We start from the raw sequence: 23730 nt of genomic DNA on the forward strand, positions 1-23730 counted from the left end.
ATGGTTAGAGGGTGTCATCATATTTAAAAAATGATTATTCTTCCTCATTCTACTGAAGAGCTGCTCTGCGCATTGGCTATTGACCCAGCCACATAACTCAGAAACAAGGTCTATTTTCCGCAACACATCCTTTTTGTCCTTTGTGTTTGCCTCATGGAAGCGGTCGTAAAGAGCATAATGTTCTTTAGATCCAGTCAGAGGGTGGCCGCCTTCATCTGGTTCTGGCTTCTTTGATGCTAGCCATGGCAAGCTGACTTTCACATGACCTGCAGAGGCCAATCTGATATTCTCCTCAGTAGCATCCATCAGTCTACCTTCGTGAGGACTGAAAGGCAATGACTGTGGTTTCCTAATGTTTGTATGTGTTGCAAGTCCTCTTGCGAAGTCATACAAAGTCACATTGGGGAAGTGTTTCATCGATAGCAGCAAATCAGCGAAGTCTCGAGGGCTCTCAGCTCTCAAGTTAAACTTCACACCATATACAACAGCGCAGGGGCACGTGACAACAGCCCATCCACCTTTTGAAAGAAGGTTATCATCATTAGGAGTATATTCAAAGTAAAAACTAATTCAATACTGATGGAAATACTTGTGAAAATGAATCAACTCACCAGAGGCCCCCCAGACCTTTGAAAACACTTTATCATAAGTTGAGCGATCCTGCATTTCTTTTCTCAACCTCATAACTAGGTCCATCCTGGAGCCCTTGGAGTCTATGCCACATTCCTTGCAAAGACTACGCACAGCTCCCATCTAAGATGTTTAATAGAAGATATTATGGTCCTTATCGATTCAACAATGAGCTTACCTATTTAAAAAATATGTTACAGTATGAATACCTTAAGTTTGAGAATCTCATCAGTGAGTCTTTCCTCTGTAATCAAGAACTCCACTGCTTCATTTGGGTGACTTGATTGATGGATTTTGTTGAATTCAGTGTTCAATACCACATCTGAGCCTCTCGTTTGTGGACCAATCCATGGTGCCCAATTATGGAAACTGGGTCGTACCACAAAAGGGTTCTGCCTGTTGCCTGCAGGAACATTTTAGAAAATGTAAGTACATACTGCATGACCAAGACACTTGACCTCACTCTCAATAGCTTTATTTCAATAATCTGGATTATGGCAGTGAAAAAAGGGGAAAGGAAAAACACTCAGGGTGTCAACACCGGTAACATAAGATTAAATTTAAACTAATCAATTAACCGTTATGTCTTTATGGGGTTAATTAAGCTTCAAATTAACTAGGTAAAATATGAACTAAAGAAAATGGTTACCAGATCTGCCACCCCATGTTAAGGAAAAGAGAGAGTAAAAGGGGTGCTGTCTTGAGTGTAGGTGTGTTAAATCAAAAAATCTAAGGGTGAAACAACCAACCAACCAGAGAGAAAGAAAGAAAATAGGAAGTGATGTGGGGAAAAAGGAAGTGGATAAGCAGAAAAATCTTCACAGCATACTTACTTGGCACCAGTCCACGACTGACAATTTCCAGGGACACTGACTCCCAGAACTCCTCCACATTTACTTTTCCATCATAATCAGGGGGCGGTTGCTCAATGCTGCTTACTAGAAATAAAAACCAGAACAACAAATTCCAAGTGTAATAAATAGTTATAGGCAAACAGTGTCCATGAAGTTCAAGTTTAAACAACTTTATTAGCCCCCAGGGGGCAATCTGTTCTGATGTAAAAAAAAAACAACAACAAAAAAACAAACACCAACAACAACCATGGCATGACAACAAGCCTCAGATGACAGACAGGAGTACAAACTTCATTTAAATGTCGGGAATGAAAAATAAAGACGAGGATGTAAAGTGTTTGCTTACCAGGCATACTGAAAACCCCTTTCTTATGAAGATCCATGACAACTGTGACAGGATGGTAACCACATGACACACATGAATAGGTATATGTGTGATCTGTCATGGCTTCATAATGGAGGTATGCATTCAAAATCCTCTGTTTGGACGGGAAGGATTTTCCACAGGTCCTTTCCAGCACATCTACTGCGCTTCCAATGGACTGGTGGGTCTATAAAAAGTAATTTCAAATGTAAAACAAATCAGTCTTTTATTAGTTTGTTAAGGCTTCTGAAATAATTTTACTTTGTACAAATGTTTTCTACCTGGAGAGAGTTTTGAAGGAATACACAAACATGCAATGACAGAATAGTATGGTCATCAAAGTTATGCACTCCATCCCTCCACTCCTGGTAGCGGTAGACCATACCACAGGTAGAGCAATGCTTGCAGTATGTGGATATTCCTAGATAGAAAAACAAAACACACAAGCATAAAAAATGTGAATCTGTCAGCATAGTTTCAATCAGTTTGAATTATACATGTTTGCTGCATGCTGTGGACAACATGTAATATTAAAATTCATTACTATAAATGTTTCAGGCTGTTTCAGCCAATTTGTACATTTTTCACAAAACTGTAATATACACCTATTTGCGCTGCTTTTAACATCACACAGGGTTATGTAAGCCACAACCGTCAAATATGCATTGGTTTATGAAAAACAAGGAAGAGGAGAATAAAACCTTCTATTATTTCAGTCACAGTCACAATTCTGGCTTGGGAGGTGATAAGTTGCGGTTCTCCAAGTTGTGGCAGGCCTGTGCACTCTGTGCAGTTGTTCTCATTTGGAATCAAATGTTGTGGAAAGTCATTTTTTGACTTTAGAAGATCGGGAGGCAGATCAGCAGGGATTTTCTTCCGCAAGATGTATCTGACCATTTTGGTCAACACTGGATCCTCAGGTGGATACTGCGCTTGTTCCTGTGTCAGTTGTTCCACATCCTCGGTAGCATTTTCGATTGATTCATTGGCTTCAACATCAGGGATATTCTTAAAAAGGTTTGGGGTTATTTGAAACAAATGCCACTTGGCAATGCATTTATGGGTGCATGTCTGCCTTGGCTTTGCACATGGGCAGCACCATTCAACTTTGTTGCTGTCATATGACACCATCACACGTCCTAATCTACTATAGTAAGAAATGCGCGGCTCATATACAGAAACGAAGATTTTGCTGCATGGTCCTCCAATATTAACCAGACACGACAGAGGCACTCCCTTATTGTTTGCTTCTGTTTGTAGTTGCTGGCATGTTTGTTTTTTGGCCACACCAAACCACCTTTCCTGGACCATTTGGTTTAAAATGTTTTCCTCAAGTGCAATGGTGTCACTACCAGGTGGGCAATATGTGAGTGACCGCAGGTGATCACATTCAAATGCCAAACAATTGCTTCTTTCAGCAAACTCAGCATTGGCCTTGCACAAGTCCAATTCACACCTAACTTGTAGGTTTGTGCCAGATGTTTTTTTAATTACATGAATTGGATTGCTTGGACCAGTGAATGTTTTTTTAACAGCAAAAATACCATTTTGTGGGTCAATACACTGACAGCTTAAATGGCGTTCAGCGGTGATGTCTTTTTTCCCAGGGTGTTTCCTCTTAATTTGCACCCTCAAATTGCGTCTGTTGAGTTGAAGGCCACAGTGCACACACTTGATCTTAAACTGCTTTTGTCCACGCACATGTATTTGTGGCTGATCAGCGGGAGCTGGGGCTGCTACAGGGCTCTCATTGACAGTGGCTGCTATTGGGCTCTGAGCAACAGTGGCTGCTACGGGGCTCTCAGTGACAGTGGCTGCTACAGGGCTCTCAGTGACAGTGGCTGCTACGGGGCTCTCAGTGACAGTGGCTGCTACAGGGCTCTCAGTGACAGTGGCTGCTACGGGGCTCTCAGTGACAGTGGCTGCTACAGGGCTCTCCGTGACAGTGGGTGCTACAGGGCTCTCAGTGACAGTGGCTGCTACGGGGCTCTCAGTGACAGTGGCTGCTATTGGGCTCTCAGTGACAGTGGGTGCTACAGGGCTCTCAGTGACAGTGGCTGCTATTGGGCTCTCAGTGACAGTGGCTGCTATTGGGCTCTCCGTGACAGTGGCTGCTATTGGGCTCTCAGTGACAGTGGCTGCTACGGGGCTCACGGTGGATGTTTTTTGGCTCTTGGGAACAGATCTTACAGAACAGACTTTCAAGTGAGCAATGAAATGGTTCCTTCTTATGATAGTTGTCTCACAGGTGAGGCAGTGAAAATGGTGAGTGTCTCTGCATTTAAAGCTGCATTTGCAGATACGGTATTCTGCAAAACAAAATATTTATTACATTAGAGTTATTGACAGCCTAACACAAGTACAGTATGTGCTTCTGTAGACCACACAAAGAGTGACAAAGAGTGACAATACCTCCGTGGCGGACTGCTGCATCTAAATGGTTTTTCATATGGTTTTTCATACTGTGATGCTGTCTTGTCTTAAAGGAACAACAAAGACAGTTATATGATTCCCCTGAGGGAAAAACTGGCTCCTCGCTGGCTCGGAAATGGGTCGGATGCTGAACAAAAACAGAAGACCAAGTGACCATTAGATTCAAGATACACAAGGCATATTAGCATTAATATTATTATAAGTCTCAAGTCTTTAAAAGTATATCTATAAAAGTCATATGTCTCTTCTAGTTGTAATGAGCCTTCTCTCATATGCCTTTTTTCCTAAGAATACTGCACAGCTATATCTTAAGAAAAATTCAAAGCATTTACTGTGGTATTGTCACTCCTTTATCTATTAGCATATAGTATCAGTGCTGATTAGTTGTTTGCTGCATATATGATCGCTTTAAACAGGCTATTGCAATGCAATATGAAGAAAACACACAATGAATGTTTCCTTTAAAGGAAACTGTATTATTGATCATGAACATACAGTTACAGAATAGCTTGCCCCCTATTGTACAGGCTTAGTGGGAAAGAACAAATACAGAAAATGGTGCACCTCACCCAGTCAAATATATTGTAATTAACATCATTGCAACAGGGTATCTGCAAGGTTTCAGCAAGTCAAATGTAAGACTTTTTAAGACCTTTTTAATACCACCTTGAATGAAATTTAAGACCTAAAACACGCGATGGTGGGGGTTGGCAACAGACGCGAGCCAACTCCGGAAACGGACGTCTTCCAGCCAACTGTCCTTGAATTTGCACCTACCCATTGTCGCAGACTAGCTAGCAAGCACGCAGATAATCGTTTATATATGCAGCTAGCAAGAAAGAAGCCTCTCTACATGTCCTTCCTGAAAAGTCCCACGAGAAAAATAAAAAAATATAGTCCTGCCCCGACAAATTTAAGACCTTGAGCAACAGTATTTAAGACCAGCATATGACATTTGTAACAAATTTAAGACTTTTTAAGGATGCGCGGACACCCTGTGCAATTAGTGCAAAACATCCCACTAGAGACATTTCACTGCATGTCAGACGTTTCAAATGAAAACATAGTGATTGTTCACGAGTCGAGTCGAGAGATGTGAATAAAGTTTTTCATTTAATGCATTTATTGTAGCAACGTAATTTCACTCACCGACATCATTTCTCCTTGATGAAATCTACCTATTTAATACTTGCAAAAACACAATATCCTCCATCCTGAGTTTCCGAAATCCCGACTGTCCCTGAACTTCTACGCAGAGCTTGGCATGTGACGCGTGTGTCATGGGCGGGGCAAGCGTGTGTCATGGGCGGGGCTTGACCTGCTGGACGGTCAAGCCCCGCCTCCCATTGCATTGCAGCAGGCCGCAGCCGTTAGTACTTGAGTAAACTGGGAAGCGTGTCTATGTTCCCCGGGTCCTATGTTCCCCTCTTTGTATGAGACGGGAAAATAGGTTCCCCGCTTTTCCCAAAAAGGGTCCTATGTTCCCCGATATGTATGTGACCGGGGAACGTAGGACCCTTTTTCAAAAATGGGGTCCTATGTTCCCCGGTCTGTTACTTTCTCCACCATTACTGGAAGAGGACGTCTGGTTACCCTACGTACGAGAAACCCATTTGATTCCTACCTGTTCCGCTGTTGAATAGCGGCCCAAATTGGTGGGCGCTATCCTGGTAATTTCTCTGCGTGGGAAATACGAAGTGTGGTGTGTGAGCGTGTGCATGGGTTGAATTGCGTGTGTCTCACGCCGAATGCGTGAGACTTGAGAGCCCTGCAATCGCGATCTTTTTCACGAAATTCGACCTGCACAAACTATATATTATATGAAAGCTGAGCCTCCACTGATTCCGACAATCTAAAACATATCATTCTGGGACTAAAACTCGCAAATAACAACTTAAGAAGAAACTTCCCCCTATCTTTTAACAACCAAAAATGAAATTTTACCTTTGTGATTTTTTGTCCACAAAGTTGAATCTGATCTCATTAAACCACCATAAACAGATAATGCAGTGGCCAAATTTTTGCAACTAAACATGGTGTTTACAATAAATTACTAAGAGAAGGTTTCTTAGGAAAAAGTGAATTGCCTTCAATCATACATGGTTAACATACATGGTTGTTAGTCGTTTCTTTCTAATGAAGGTAGTTGGGTTCTTGTTCTGCCTTGATGTAGCCTATTATATATATTTTTATTTGTATAGCACTTTATATCTGAAACAGATATTTATACATTTCGTACAGCACTCATATCTGAAACAGATCTAATTAAACAAATTAAATGAAACATTATTAGAGGTGAATGTGTGATGACATTTAGTTTTAAACTCTCCACAAGGGTGCACAATACAATGGAGAACTGGTAGGATAATAAAAGGAAAAAGTTAAGCCTCGATGCAAGACAATATGATTAGGGGTGTGAATATACAAACATGAGTAATCCTAGATTTTAAAAGACAAAAAATTAACCTACGGTGGTCCATGCGACGGTAGGCCTGCTGGCCATGCTGAGAGCAGAGTTTCCGTCGTCCGGTAATTACCGGTCATTGACCGGAAAAAAATGAGGAGGACCTGAAATTCTAAATGTCTCCGGTCAGAATGACCAATGGAAATAAATCTCTCTGCACAATTTGATTAACTAAACATTTGTTTAGCCAATTCATGTAAAACAATGATGGTTTTCATTGACCCGACCCGGCCTGACCCGCGGGCCGGGTCGGGCCGATATTTCCCACCACTATCCTCGAGCCGGGTCGGGCCGTGCCTTTGATCGAGCGTTTGTGGGGTTTTTAAATCATTGCTTTATTGGCCTAATCTGAGGAGAAATCTATGCCATAAACAGAAATATTATAGGCCTTTATTACACGGGTCTTCTCAATGCCGTGGAACGCTCCGTTCACTTGCATGTGTAGTAGTCCGGTAACTTGTCAACCCCAGCGTCTTCGGTTGCTAAGCGACGTCAACGTCTTTGGCGGACTATTTCTCTGCTTATCAACACTACGAATGCTGGTAACGAATAATTTGTAAAAAGACACACCATGTGAAGTTATTTTTTCGTTTTGGCAAGTAGCCGTGTAATAAGCGGGATAATGTATAGAACGTCGCAGGTCATTATCGAAAATAAGCCCCTTCAGGGCGAAGCAAGACACCTCCGCTGCGCGTAGGTGTCCTGTTCGCCCTGTCGGGGCTTATTTTCCCAACATTGACCGGCGTTCTATACATTATTCCTTACATATATATTTAGCAGAGTAGGCCTAAGTAACAAATGTTTACAAAGTTACACATGTATTAAAAAAATGTCGGGTTGAAATCGGGCTCGGGCTCATAATTACAGTGAATGTGTCGGGGCCGGGCCGGGCTCGGACAGAACGTCCACGGGCTCAGGTCGGGTCGGGCTTGATTTTCTGGGCGTTAAAATGAAACCTTCCAGGTCACATGACCGGCACCAATTTTTAGTAGCGGAAACACTGGCTGAGAGTCTACCGTAAAGATTGATAGATTGCGGGAAAAAGGGTCCTATGCTCCCCTTATGTATTGCTACAGGGGAACATAGGACCCTTTTTGGGAAAAACGGGGAACATTAACACAAGCTAGCTAGACTATGATACACTTTAAACACTCAGTTTACTAGCTAAATTCAATACAATACAAATATAAAGTAAAAACAAGTGTTATCTGTATTGTTATTTCGTCTTTAGCAACATGAGCACGAATGTTTTTGAAACCTGCCTGGCAATGGACAATCGCGTCGAACGATGACGTAATGTTTCGAACGCGGATTACGTAGGCGGTACAATTTTCGCCCCCGGTACAATTTTGGTGTGACAGCTGCACCGGCATGCAAGCACCTTTGTCAACGTGTTGTTTTCCTAAACCTTACATGAGTCTCGTCATGCTATTTCAAACTTTTATTGAGGGAATAAATGTCCTTATGTTACACTAACAGACACTTCGCTCTAAGATACCTCTGACGTCTAAAGGGTGAGGATGTGGAATGACGTCACGTACCACCGCGACATCTCGGGTTCTTTGGCCAAACCCACGGCGACATAGAGGTCCCGTCAGTTTAGGGTCAGTATGTTAATATGAGTCAAACAATAGGTCATCCCATGTGCCCAGCAGACCAAGGTATCTCGACCAAGGTATCACCTTGTGAGCTTCACCAGCAGTACACCTTCAATGCAAACTAGTTGAGATGGTTCTGGGTCAATGATAATTCCACCATCAGTGAGTATTAATGAGTTTAAAGGAAGTATTAGTAATATGTTGCTTACATGTTTGAAACTAGTGTGGAGAAAAGCATTCAACTAAGGGCTCTATTCCGAGGTCCACCTCCTGATAGCCCTCTGAAAGGAGCTACTTATCTCATGTTTAGATCAGAGCTGGCCCTATGGGGGCCGGTGACCACTGAAGAGGTTATCTGTCCATATTCAATGACCTCTTTCTGTCACAGCCGCTGGCCAAGGTGCAGAAAATGGACCGCAATGCAGACACGATATACTTGAACAAAACATTTTAAACAAGGGTCGTAGGCAACAGGCTCCAACGAGCATGGGCAAAGCAGCAGCAGTGGGGGGAAATTAAGGAGCTTGGCTAGGCACTGGGGCACTAAAGTCCAGGGGAACAGAAAACTAAAGGTTGCAACGACTGGAAAAATGTCCAATAGGAAGTCGAAAAAACGGGAGGGAAAAATGCAAGGGGGGGTCCTGGGCCAAGCACAGGCTTGGCGTGGAGCAGCTCAGCTTGCCGTGGCTCCATGAAGGAAGACAAATCCACAGTGGTTGACCAGCCGCCTGCGGCTTAAATAGGCTATCCTCTGGCTGATTGTGATCACTCAGCCACTGGTTGGTAATCAGCCACAGGTGCGCTGGTGGCACAGCATGCCAAAAACCAGGAGCGGAGTAAGGCCATGGAGTGGGCGTGGCTTGGGAACAGTGAAGGCAGGTAGCAGGAGGGAAAACCCGGCTCAGGATAGTGAAGAGCCGGCCCGGACTGTGACACTTTCTATTTCTCTATTCATTTATATGTCAAGGTTCACCTTATTGTCACAATCAAAGTTAAACACTGAGAACTGTACTCATATTGTTACCACATGGTTAAAGGAGCCTTTATCTGGCCCAGATGAAGGCCTACATCCGGAGGGACATTCACGTGTCACTCAATTACATCATTTGCCGTCACCCAGAGATGAACCCTAGTTAAATTGGCCCCGTAAAAGTTGTAAACCTCTCTACCTGGCTCAGCTCATTCTGAGAGGAGGAGGCGGGGACGGCTTCATGACGTCCACAAGAAAGGAGCCCCCTGCAGTCTCTCTCTCTCACGTTGCTTCTACACTGACTTAAAGAATAAAGTTAACTAGTTAAGAGTCAAACAATGCCGTCTTTATGAATGTATTCCACAGAAACATACAGTGGTTGTCAATTGTTTGAATGCATGCTTATTGTCTAAGTAGATTGTCAGCATGCTCGTGTATGTCATATCTTTATGTCAACCCATGTGGCATAGGGATTTGTTTTCTTTGATTATACATGGCTCATCTCATAAGTACATGTGGTTTGTTATGTACATGTTTAAATCAGTTTAATAAGATTGATTATAAAGCATATAGTATATATATGAAGTTGATTTTAATCACTGAGTATTTTACTGACCTTAATATGTTATTATTGTACAGTTTAAGATGTAAAACAGACATTTACACTGTTATATAGTGAGAACTCGGAAGATGAGTGCATGTTTAGTTAATGGGGAACTGGGGAAGGGGACACGGAGGAGTCAAAGTTCTAGGCCCGATGCATAGTGTTGTGATTGGTCAGTGCATGTGGGAGGGAAGCCACACCATTTGGGGATATAACCTGATGCCTGATTCAAGATCAGTTCTTTGCAAACCAACTCAGGTTTTGTTATTACTTCTGTGCTTTTAAGTGATAATAAAGTCTTTATCTTTCAAACAATGTCCTTCTCGACCTTTCGTATTTTGTGTTGGTTTTTATCCACACCACCACACATCTGGAAGCCAGAGGGAATGTTTGTATGACGTTTAATGTCCTTGTTCTACAAAATGATACATTTTCCAATAAACAAAACTGGTACTGAACAGGAAGAGTTTTTCAATATGCACTATGAGATTATATCAAATTGTTTAACCTTCAAAATAAATTTAAAAAAAGTAAAAATCCCATATTTATTACATTACATTTATTACAACACTGTTTCAACGTTGCACTCTAAAATAACATGCATTACAAAAATTGCATAAATGTGAAAACTTTAAATAGGAATGCAGAAAGAGCATTACAATGGATATAAAAGTAAATAAAAAAGTAGATTTATAGTGTGATTTAAATATAAACTATTCAAGTAACTTATAATATACTCATAATAATATATATAATAAGTCCTTATTGTGAGTTGACATTACAATTTTAAAATTCACTCTTACAAAGGTATAAAGTCACAAAACATTTAAAATCTTTAAAAACATACAATGCATAGGTTAGGGTTAAGTGAAGAGTGATGACTGATTGAGAGATTAAGTGGAAGAGTTAAGAGTTAGTTGAAAGATTACATCATCAGCCATCACCCCAGTCTCAGGGAACATCTCTGACATGGCAGCATGGAGCACCTGCTCTGCACATAATATTGCTCATACTACACTAAACTGATTTAAACGTCTGCCTTGGTTCTTGTGTGGATTGAGCCCAGTAACGCCACCTAGATGGAGTGGCAAAGAGTAAACGGCTACAAATGTATTTGACTATTTTCTTGAGTATGAGGGAAATGCATAATACAAAGTAGAGGTTTACTAAAGTAAAGCTAACATAACCTAGCTGGTGGTATCCATGGGTTCATCTCTCTGTGAGAAAGATCTAAAAAAGTCATTTAGTCGCTCTTGTTCTTTTTCACAGAAAGATTCTGTGAGGTTAATTATTTCATCTTGACTCCAGACAAATTTTGAGTTACATTCATCCATTTCCTCTATGCCATCCAACACCGCTGGGGGAATGCCACAAGTGATCATTGCCAACAGTACATGCACTTTTCTCTCCATCACTATCTTAATAATGATATGTTTAATTATGCCAGACAGGGGATGTGAATACTCAATAGAATGTTCTCCATTTTTGTTACTGAACCCCCCACTGTGCATCGATACAACTTTGAAATTGATATCAAAGACAGGTGAACCAGATGAGCCGTGATAAAAACTGGTTTTATAGGTATGTATGTCCCTAAAAATGAAATTGAATAAATTTGGCCGGTTTTCTTTCTCAAATTCTTCTCTAGTGACTGTGCAGCATGGGTCTATCATTTTGACCATCCCCTCTGGATGCCCGATGATGCAAATCTGACCCCTCTTTACAAATCCAAAGTGCTTAAGTAAAGGCTGTGGAATTATTGGTAAGGTATTTAGATCACCACAGACCTCCAGCAAGGCCCAATCCTCCTTGTAGTTGTCCTTGTCAACAAGAAAGGTCCAGGCCTCAACCGTTGCAGACAATGACTGGTGTACTGATAGATCCTCATAGGCGAAAATAACAGTTATGTTTTCCCTCAGGTTTATTTTTTCTTCATCAAGGACTACGTGGGCGTTTGTTAGGATGTACTTTCCAAATAGAAGAAAGCCACTCCCTATGTCGTCACCATTTGTTCTCACCTGGCAAACAGAATCACCAAGCTCTAGAAACTTCCTCATCGTTTTTGCCTTTTTGCAAAAAGTTACGCTTTTCACAAACTCTTGAGAGATAAGCTGTTGGACATCTCGACTCTCAGCATCTCTACGTTTTTTCAAAAGTTTAGTAAGATCGTGAAACTGAGACCGAAGGAGATTATATATTTCCTCACGGTTCAGTTGATCACTCTTGGTTGGTTTTGGCGGATGATTGGTGTTTGGGGATTCCTGATGGCTGGGGTTTGGGGCTGACTGATTGCGCACATTCTGATGTGGTGTTTGAGTTTTGGAGCTTGCAGTCTTACTTGATGTTTCCTCCTTTGGTGCATCATGCTTCGCAGCACCATGGGATTTCCGCAATTTTGGTTTTGTTATCTTAAAACATTTACCATCAAGAAAGTCTACAGGGCTGGACATTTCCGTGCGTTTACCATACTTTGTGTCCTCCAGAAAATAATTGATTTGTAATACCTCGTCACTAAAACGGCCATCTTCCTCCAGAGCATCTCTCACTGTTTGACCTTTGTATCCATACACAATAACCTCATCCGCTATCTTTCTCAGCCCAACATTTTTCATAACCTTAGTAAGAATGTTAGTACCTCCAGTTGTTTTAATATCAAATATTACCAATTCTCCATGATTTTCTTTTTTGTCCTTACTGCTTGTGGTGGATGTCTGGTTCGTTCCTGCACTGATGTACATAATTGTCAGGGTTTCAATATCATGTTCAGTCATTTTGTGGCATGGAAAATACGAACTTATAGCTTTTTTATGTGTTAAAATAACGAGTTCTTTGTCTTGGTTTTCGGTAGCCTTCTGTTTAAACGTATCACTGTTCTGAAGTGATTCGTAGATAGTGCCTGCCTTCTTGCAGACAACATTATACGGATCTTCCTTTCCAAATTTCCAGGAAAATTGATGTCCATGCAGCTCTTTGGGCTACGGAAGAAACAGAATACAACGTCTAAATGCTGGTAAATTTAAGAGATTCTAATAGAGAACAATAACAGATAACAGCATGCATGCAGAGAGTTATTAAAACAATAGATATCTGAAATTAGTTATTCTTCAGCAAAACAATGTAAATTAATTGTAATTAGGACAATATATTATTAAGTTAGCTTACAGTAAAAAAAAAAGCTGAGTGCAGGCTAATGATTATAATGGACTCATTAAGAAATAGACTTCATCAAATTTCATGCGGTACCTTTTCCTCCGGTCCCCCACAGTGCTCTTCATCCATTTCCTTTTTTAAATCCATTATCTCCAGGAGGCTGCGGTCCGCTGGTATGAGAGACAGACAGATTTAACTGAAAAACGTAGTTGTAGTTGATATCATAAATATATATAACAACTGCAAACTTGCACTATACACTGTCAACAAATACATTATTTTGTGATCGTGTTATTCTTATTTGAGTACATGTAATTAAATTTCACACACTAGATCCCATATCCCATCTTTAAATATTCAAGGGCTATTAATGTTCTTGTTCTCTATTCCTTACTCCCATAAATATGCAATTTGCCATGATCATTGCACTCAAAAACATAAACTGGCAACACACTGTCAGTGCGTTTACATGCAGAGTCATTATCAGATAAAGGATCGAATAAGACCTCAACCAGACTTTTAAAATGCATGTAAACCCCTTTACCCGATCTACTTCTGACCTAAATCGGTACATGAACGGACACGCGAGATCGGATAAGAACACCTAGATAACTCGATAGTCCGGTTTCTACCTGCGTCGGATTTCGCGTTCTGCGCATGCTCGAGATTTTGCGGCCGGGGGACGTGAGCCGGAAGTAGAAGGAGACGTAGTCGTCTTGTTGTCGCCATAGACATATAAACAATTATATTTCTTTATAAATATAAATGTTTAATTATTTCTTTATATGTTTATGGTTGTCGCCGTCGGAAAACGAGAAACGGCGATTTATTTAAAAAGGTGACGCAGAAGATGGAGGAAGCCGGTGTCATGCTTCTGACGTGTACACAACCTTTATTCATTCATTGCGCCGCGACCGAACTGATGGGGATATTCTCTGATATTATGAATCTTAAAAACCGCGTCGGGTTCTCCGACTCTCTGGTATTTCCACAACAAAGACTCGTAGTGGGGGTTATCTCGGCCATGGTGGAGAAGGAATTTGTTATGGTTCTTCATGACCGGGTGACTCGACATACATGACGGATATCCATGGGCTTGTCTTTAACTCCAAGAACGTTACTTTATTACAACACGTGTAGCCTGCATTACATGTAGTGCACCCAAGCCCCGGAGCTACACCGCATCACACAAAACGTATCACTCCGCCTACACATCACTCACATCAACATGACAGTATAAGTGTGCGGCACTATATACTACAGAATTGGGGGTAAGGAATTTTGGCATTGACTCTGAAGTCAAGATTGAAACGCTACATGGAGGAGAAAGGAATTTTTGCTGTATGTGGGACAGCTGTCAGTTCACTTCGGGTCCATGTCATTTCTCCGATGCTCCATTGTTCCGACCTCTCGGTCGTATGCGGACTCCTCCGGCTGGACTCCTCCCGCTGCTCCGCCGCTGGAGGAGTCCGCAAACGACCGAGAGGTAGGAACAATGTAGCGTCGGAGAAATTGCATGGACCCGAAGTGAACTGACAGCTGTCTACTGAAAACATCTTTCTCGAATGCCGCCTGTGGCTACAGCGCCACCTAGGGTAGCGGACTCAGCCATGCTCCGGCCATTATCCGATCTCTTAAAGGACATGTACTTTTGGATAATTGACACGGTCCACTCGAGTAGCAAAATCAGTATAAGGCTTAATCCGATCTAGCTGTCCCATGTAAACGCACTGACTGAGCATGAAGAAAAACCTCTCACACATGAGGGGGTCATTCCCTCTGTTCTGTCCGGCGCACCTTAGAAAGTCTGTCTATTTCCTACCAAGCGCAACCTACTTTACTCCAAAAACAAAACCATTTACAGCAGCTCAGCTGCCACACCTAAAGTTGTTATGGCAACGAGTGCTCTAGGGTTTGGAGTAAAAGCCGGGTAAATCATTTATCTTTAGATAAGTGAATGACTGAAGTGCACTATTGGTGATAAATCCTCACCTAGGTTTGTGTAAATTAACCTTTACATTTAACTTCTAAAATCGTAAGCAACGTGCTTACATTGTGTACATTAATGTCATAGCGTCTCGCTCCTATCACAGGAATATATAGGATATGTTTGGGGGTTGTTCAGAATATCGCATACAACATGTTCACGTATTAAATACAGGATATATTTGTGCATGTTACAGAAAATAAAATAATGTCCATAGGTTGTAAACAAGTGCATATGGATATAACGGATAACTGGGGGGCGGGGGGATTCCGAACAAGAATGAAGCTCATTCCTCCACATGTTTGAAATAAGTGTTGTGTAAGAACATGTATCATTTTGGTTATTTCAGCCTCCCCCCATTATATTTCCTCAAAACACCAAAAGATCATCAAAAGCACAACAAACCCATTGATATATCTAGAAACGTTGATATCAAACTTAACTGGAGTTGTGTGTGTGTGTGTGTGTGTGTATGTGTGTGTGTGTTAGGGTTGGATTTAGTGGTTTGTTTCCGTGATTCAGTTCGCCAAGAGGAGTCATTCGCGAATCGTTCGTTTGTTCAGTCGTGTTTCTGGTAGCGGTGAATTGAGTCATGCACGGTTCTTTTAGTCAGTCAGACTCAGCCCCTCGTTCGTGCATTCGTTCAGTCGAGTTTCCGGTAGCAGTGAATCGAATCATGGAATGCACGGTTCTCAGACTCAGCGCCTCCCTCGTTCTCATTCTCAAACGTCAACATTACAACTTTAACCAAAAGCAGCGGGATGGGGGTGTAGTTGATTATTGCATGTTTAACATATCAGCAAGATAATAGACTTGATTTAGCAATGATGGTGGGGGTCCCGGATGTTTTAGCCTCTCATAAACAGAACCCTGTGCAGCCCAAGACTAAATCTAGCTGCCAAAATTAACACTGCCTTCAAAACGAGAGATGGTTAATTGTGAAAAATGCATTAAACTGTAATCAGAAAACGCGGTTATATGCTATAGACCCTATAGTATCTGTGGTATAAAGGCTGGTACGAATTTATAATTACAAATAGACTGTTGCGATTCCCATTGAAACGAATGGCGCGGTGACTAGTCTTCACAACGAGACCTGGTAGGTTGTAAAAAATGAATTAAACTGTAATCAGACAGCGTGGTTATATGCTATATACCCCAGAGTGTATGTGGTATAAAGGCTGGGACGAATTTTAAATGATAAATATGTACACTTAATGTTGAAAGTATACCATCGCGATTCCCATTGAAACGAATGGCGTGGTGACTAGTCTTCACAACGAGAGCTGGTAGTTGTAAAAAATGAATTAAACTGTAATCAGACAACGCGGTTATATGCTATTGCAATGACCTCGCCGGTGAAATAACGATGTCAGGTCATAAGTACTTGAAGGAACTTTAATGTAACAAACCAGGTCACTGAAACCCATAACCAACGGCAAAAATCCACACTATGAACAACCGGTTACCCGGGCAACCCCCAACCCGGTCCCTTCAACGTGCAAGCCCCCACCCTCCTTTTCTCCCAAGGCCCTCCCCCAGCTGACCTGATGATTCGCCCCCCACACTGATTGACAAGAAGAACATTCCAATGCATGCACATAGAACAACTGGCATAACGGACAACGAAATACAATGCAACACATAGCACACAAACTCTATAAATGTCCCAGGGTCGCTACACTATAGACCAGTGGTCGGCAAATAGGGGCCCGCGGGCCAATTTTGGCCCGCCATCTATTCTGTCTGGCCCACGAGATGACGTTAATTTGATGTAAAAAAAATAATAATAATAATAATTAATTTTAAAAAAATTATTTTCAACCCCATATTTAAAAAAAAAAAGAAAAAAAGGTATACAGCAATCCCATCAATTTTGAAACATTTATTGAGGTATAGATGATAGCCTAAAGTGACAAAACAACAGGTGGAACATCTGTGCAGTTATCCATGACGCACAGGTCGGAACGGTATTGGCACGCGAGTGCGCGTAATCTTGTGCAAAAAAAACCCAAAAGTGTCCCGTCTCCCTCCTCCAGTGGGCAAGGTAAAAAATAGTCTACGTTTCGTTAAATTAACAACATAACAAGGTCTGCTCAAATGTGAAATGGCCCAATTAAAATAAAACTTAAAGAAAGTGAAAGATGAATGCACATTGTCCGCGTGGGAGAAGGATCTGCGCTGCTCCTGAATAAAGACAGAAAAAAGGGAATTTGCAATTTAAATAAGATCAAACAATATAACTGGGCATTTTTTTTAGGCCTACTATTTAAAAAGGCCAGTAGGCTACTCACTTAATGGGAAAAGTGGCTCCTCCCTTCGGTCACAATTTTGTGGATGTCGGGCGACAGGGATGTCACTTTTATTCTCAAGCAGTTCTCCAAGCTTGCATTGGTCAGACGGTTCCTCTCGTGTGTCTTGATTGCATTCATTGACGAAAAGCTGGACTCACACGTGTAGGTAGATGGAAACATCGTCAGCACATAAAGGGCAAGTTTCTTGATACCCATGTACTCTTCTGAGCATCCGATCCAGAAATCCTCCACGGAATGCGCACTAAACGCATCACGGACGAGGGAGCTTGACTGGAAATCGATGAGCTCCAACTGAAGCGTTGCCTCGTCCAACGAGCTCATGGTTGTTTTGGCCAGTGAGGAGAATTCCTCGCTTCGCGTGGACAATGGGTCGCGGACAAAGCCAACAATTTCCCTTGGGACACAGTAGTCTCGGAACCGCGACTGAAAGTTGTCCCGTAGCTTGTCAAGGAATTCAGTCATAATTCCTGTCACTCGCCCCCCTCCCTGTGATTTTAATGTTGCAAAGTGCAAGAGCCTTCCACTTGCTAGATCAGACTGGAACAACTCCAGCTTCCTTGTAAACGAATCCATCTTCTCGATCAGGTCCACAATGGTTTTCCCTCTCCCTTGTAGTTGCAGGTTCAGCTGGTTAAGATGGCCAAAAATATCAGTTAAAAACGCGATGTTTGAGATGGACATTTCATCTTCTAGAAAGGCCAGGTGATCGTCTGAAGCACGCATCTTGCTCATTCGCAGGAAGGTTTTCACTTGATCTAGGAGCGCACAGAAGCGCTCCAGTGCCTTTCCTTTACTTAACCAGCGCACGTCATTGTGAAGTAGCAGATCTTCGTAGCAGGCCTCTGACTCAGCAACAAGTTGGCGAAAAAGACGGTGCTGTGTGCTTGATGCACCCCGGACAAAATTAATGACTCTCATCACTTTATCCATGACACTCTTCAGCTCGCCACTGAGTCTGGCGCACAGGACACTCTGGTGAATTAGGCAATGTAGTGCGTGCATTTGTGGTGCTATCTCCTTCAATCGGGCCACCAGACCTCTGTGGCAACCAACCATGGCAGGTGCACCGTCTGTCACGATGAGGTTTATTTTCTCAAATGGTAGTGCATGTTGTTTAATCAATTCCTCCACTTTGGCAAACATAACATCCCCAGTGGTGTTCCCTTCTAATGGAATTAGAGCCAACAACTCCTCCCTGAACTCCTTCCCATCAAAATACCGCACGTATATGCACATCTGACTGATATCAGTGTTGTCTGTACTCTCGTCAATGGCAACGGAAAAGTAGTTGGCCTGACTCAGGCCACTCATAATTGATCCGCGCACATCGTCAGATAGGCTCGGGAAGCTGACCTCGTTGAGAGCGGCATTTGTTTCACTGAGGCAATCACTCCATCCATTGACTTATCTGTAGCCAGCTCCTCCTAAACAGCCACCATCACTTCCTTAAAAACCTCTGCGTCCGTAAATGGTTTGTTGTGACGGGTAAGAACCCATGCTGCTTTAAGGGACGCACTTGTAACCCTCTGCTGCTCGGTGAATGACCTGACAAGTATTTTGTTGCTGTGTGCATATCCAGCCTCCAATGCTTTAATTTTATTCGTTCGCACCTCTGTCCCAGGAGGATATGCGTTTTTGAACTGGCCATGTTTTGTCTCATGGTGTCTTCTGATGTTATATTCTTTGCAAACGGCAACAGCCTCGTTGCAAATGAGACATGTAGGCTTAGCATTAATAAATGCAGGCAGGATAAACGCTACCTCTGCTTCCATTCTTCTTTGTAGGTCCTGCATTCTGAATCAATTTTTCTTTTCAAGGCTTTCGACAACGACATTTTGCATCGATAACTAGCATAGCAATGTTCAGCTAATCATTTTTACACGTCATCTAAAAGAATATTTGTATACGGCAGGTTGCTAGGCAATCGTCTGTTTCATGAGCGACGACACGAGATGCAGCAGGCGGCATAAAAACAGCGAACATAAGCAAATAAACGTTTTAATGGAATTAAATTAAATGCGTTTTAAAAGTTAGATGATGTTTATTTCATTTTAATATAATAAAATAAATAATAATTTAAATAGTAGACCCCCCCCCCCAAAAAAAAAAGCTATGGCCCGCGATGCCATTGTCTGAAAAAAAATTGGCCCACGTCCAAACGTAATTGCCGACCCCTGCTATAGACCCTAGAGCAGTGGTATTCAAACTGTGAGGCGCGCCTCCCCTGGGGGGCGCCAGAGTTCCTCAGGGGGGGCGCGACGTGAGAAAAAATAAACCAGAAAAAGTAACAGAAAAAAACGCGAAGACGCAAAGTCAAAAGCTGTGTTCGAAATCGTTCCCTATTCACTCACTCACTATTCCCTATATAGTGTTTATGATATAGTGCACTATATAGGGAACGAACAAACGACAATTCGGACACTACGCTGAACATTTCTAAACGTCATTTGCGTCAGTAAATGCACCGGGTATTTGTGTGATGCAGACAGATGCGCCCACATCATGTAAACAAACCGGGCACTCACGAGGAAAGCTGGAGGTTGAATTGATGTTACAGTTGGATGTTACATTTCTTTGATCAAGTTTTTTTTTTAATTTATTTTGACTGTAACATTTTCTATGTTAAATCGCAAATAAATTGTTGACATTTCTAAACGAAAGCCGGAGACTCCATCATTAAATGTATAATTTTTCGTTATTATTCGTATACTTTTTTGCGGTTATTCAGCTTCTTCTTCTCCACCGGAAAAAAACCGACCGCATTGCATTGTGGTATACGGGAGTAACATGTAGGGAACATCCTATGTTCACTCAAATTTTGGGGGTTTTAAGTCCACTATATTGAAATGATTGAAATTTACCACTGAGAATTCGAACACCACTACAAAATGGCGAGCACCCTATATAGTGCACTATATCGGTGATAGGGAATGATTTCGAACACAGCTAAAGACACAAACTCATTGCTCCCACTAAAGTAGAGGTGAGCTAAAAAGGATGCTTAACTGGCTGTTTATGTTAACAGATTATGTTGTTCAAATGTATTTTAAAAAGTTAAGCAAAAACATGCTTAGATAAAGATGTTAAAATGTGTTAAGAAATGTGTTTAAAAACGTACAAAGATTATTAGAACGATTCAAAAATATGTTTAAAATGTTTCAAAAAATATGATCAGAGATATTTAAAATGTGTAAAATATGATCAGAGATGTTTAAAATGTGTAAAATAATTAAAAGATCTTTCAAAATAGAGGGATTTAGAACTTTTTTTTGGGGGGGGGGGGGGGCGCTCAGCTGAAATTTGTTCTCTGAGGGAGCCTCACTCTCATACTTTGAAAACCGCTGCCCTAGAGTGTCTGATATAAAGGCTGGGACGAATTTCAAATGATAAATATGAACAATGTATCCTTTAAATACTTCCACGCAACAGATGGCCAATGTGAATAATAGATAGCTCGCTCACTAAGCCCATTTGTTTTTTCCCCAAGAAACCGGTTGATTTCTTTCGCACATTGACTAAAATTCAACGAGAGCGTCCTAGACTCAGTCCTAGAACAGCAGACGATTGGCTGGCTCTCGTGAGTCGTGACGTCTCTCAGTCGGTCCCTCCTCATCACTCACACAGTGAGTGAACGAACTGTCAGCGAGTCAGCGACTAGTGGGTCTGGGAGGAGTCGAGTCTGAGAACGAACGAGACGAACGAGAGAGAGGAACCAGTTCGATTCGTTCGTCTCAAAGATTCGTTCATTCGAACTGATTCGTTCGAGACCGAGCCAACTCTAGTGTGTGTGTGTTGCTATGAGCTGCTAACTTCCGGTTGGAAATAGGAGAGATCCGCCATTGATAAACGGCGGGAATACGGAGATTGCGCGACCATCTCTTTAAAAGGGCTCTGGTCTAGTCTTTGTAAAGAAAATATAGAATCTAAATGTACCAAACGATACCATGTTTTTCTTTGAACGCATGGACTACTTCAGTTTATTGATAGTGGCATCTACATGAAATAGGCTGAGGCATAGACCTTCTTATGTCTGATCTTCACTTTATTGATAAACAACAATCTACACATTTAGTTGTGTAGATATAACAAAGGTATAGAGAATCAATACCTTGCCCTATACCTAATCCTCCGGAGTCCGCATACGACCGAGAGGTCGGAACAATGGAGCATAGGAGAAATGACATGGACCCTAAGTGAACTGACAGCTGTCCCACATACAGCAAAAATCCCTTTCTCCTCCATGTAGCGTTTCAATCTTGACTTCTGAGTCAATGCCAAAATTCCTTATTTCCTTGTGTGATGCGGTGTAGCTCCGGGGCTTGGGTGAAGATCCTGCTCATGTATATATTAGTAGCATACTTGTTGGATTTTACGAACGAAATTAAAATGAATCCTTCTGCAGCACGATGAAAAAAGTGATCGATAATTTATCAAATAAATACTTTACCTTTAAAGAGCGCTCCAGTCGGTCCGAAAGCTTGAAGAAGTTCCTGCTGCTGAGAATAAAGAACGACGTCCTCACTGCTGCTTGGCCACCGAGTTGAGTGAAGACGGTTGCGTTCGCGGGCAATATCAAGTTGAAAATCTGAAGTAGCGGGAGGCGGCACTGCCGCTCAACCATTCGCTAAGCTTTACGTCATTAGGAAAAAGATGGACGCACTGGGGCTATAAAACGACCAACTTTTCTGACATCTGGCTGGCAGAAGGGAAATGGCACAGTAAGTGCTAAAGTATGATTAATCGATTATAGATTGACAAGGTGAATGTTTAATTGAAAAGCCTGAAGCCTGAAAGCCTTCTAACATTGTCTTTTACCACATTTTGATATTTTCGTTTTCCCTTCAGAGAAATAGGTGTCCTGTTTCATACACCCACATGCAGAGAGCACAGCCAATCAGGTGGTGCCATTTGGTATTGCGCTATTGTAGACGCATAGATGTGTGTGTGTGTGTGTGTGTGTGTGTGTGTGTGTACACTATACACTAATTCAACATAATTATGAATAAGATATTCACTTTCTGCCCAGTCCACTCTGTGAAAGGCCACTCAATACTACACACATTTGTCATACATGAAGTAAATATGTTGGTGCTGAGTAAGCACCAACATATAAGGATACATCGTTACTCTCTGAAGAGCTGTACTCTTAATGCGTGCTGGGATTTATGATAGCTGTTTTGTGAACAATATGCAAATAGTGAATATTGTAGGGACGTTTTTCACAAGTAAACAACTTAAGAATACCATTGGTGCCATTTTATACATGTATATTTTTTAATTGCAGATTCAAATCAGTCATTCATTATTGACCATGTTCATTTAGTCCAGGACTCTAGTCACACTACACCTATGTTAAACTGCAGAAGCAAAGCAGGAGTAGAAGAAAGCCCTGGAAACATTTCTTCCCTCCAGAAATACAGAAAATACCCATTCTCTCCTCAACTCTACCTTCTTCCTGTGGTTTGGGTTGAACATAACCTAAATGAAACATCTGTAGAAGAGCTATATCCATGATGTGAGTATTTATTCTATGTCAGTGCTCTGGTGCGTATTTGTTTGTCGTAATCTTCCTAAGACTGAATTACGATGGCAGTAGAAGCAGTAGAAGTTGTCTTCAGTAGTCACGTTTCCATCTAAAAGGTGAAGCGAATCTTTAGAAAGTTCGCAAAAAAGAAATTCGAATAAGGTGCGTTTCCATCAAGTGGTTGGAGCGGAAAACTACACACCAGGGCTTGTCGTATCCATTTGATAACATCCTCTCTTAGGTCCTGATATATAGTACAATTGCGTTGTTTCCCATCTAAAATAGCTGTAATGTTTTTTTCTTCGATGAGAGCAAGGTAAAGTTTTACCTCTTCAGCGATCCACACGTATCTATTATTCACATTGGTCATCAGTTCCATGGACGTATTTAAAGGATACATTGTACATATTTATAATTCGAAATTCGTCGCAGCCTTTATACCACATATACTCCAGGGTCGATAGCATATAACCGCGTGGTCTGGTTACAGTTTAATTCATTTTTAACAATTTACCAGCTCTCGTTTTGAAGGCTGAACAGACAATTTGACTTGAATTACTTAGTAGGTGTCTATATATCAGGGATTAATGGACACGGTATAATTAAAGGATATGCAAACATAGACATCCAATATCATATATATATATATATATATTGACGCTACAAGTTGATGTCGGCAGGTTTGCTATGGCCGGTCGTTATGCGGAAATCGGAAGGGCGTTGTCAGTCCTGTTGGTGCGTTTTATTATCCATCCGTCTCGGAGGCCCGAGGACGTTGCCTAGCGACACGCATGAACGCGCCCCTTTTCCTCGGACGGCGAACTTGCTTGCTCGGAT

The 23730-nt window shown here is 41.7% G+C and overlaps 1 protein-coding gene across 1 annotated transcript; it reads right to left on the reverse strand.

Annotated features, from left to right (window-relative positions):
* Positions 1 to 10302: 10302 nt before the first annotated feature.
* LOC307076759 (serine protease FAM111A-like) lies at positions 10303 to 21905 on the reverse strand. The gene is made up of 3 exons (XM_079737865.1): positions 21817 to 21905; positions 13161 to 13237; positions 10303 to 12892 (listed from the first exon to the last, which is right to left on the reverse strand). Exons 2-3 carry the CDS (start codon positions 13212 to 13214, stop codon positions 11105 to 11107), a joined length of 1842 nt encoding a protein of 613 aa, XP_079593991.1. The 5' UTR covers positions 13215 to 13237; positions 21817 to 21905; the 3' UTR covers positions 10303 to 11104.
* Positions 21906 to 23730: the final 1825 nt, after the last annotated feature.

This window comes from Pollachius pollachius (genome assembly GCF_949987615.1).
Source record: "Pollachius pollachius genome assembly, chromosome: 6".
Classification (NCBI taxonomy): domain Eukaryota; kingdom Metazoa; phylum Chordata; class Actinopteri; order Gadiformes; family Gadidae; genus Pollachius; species Pollachius pollachius.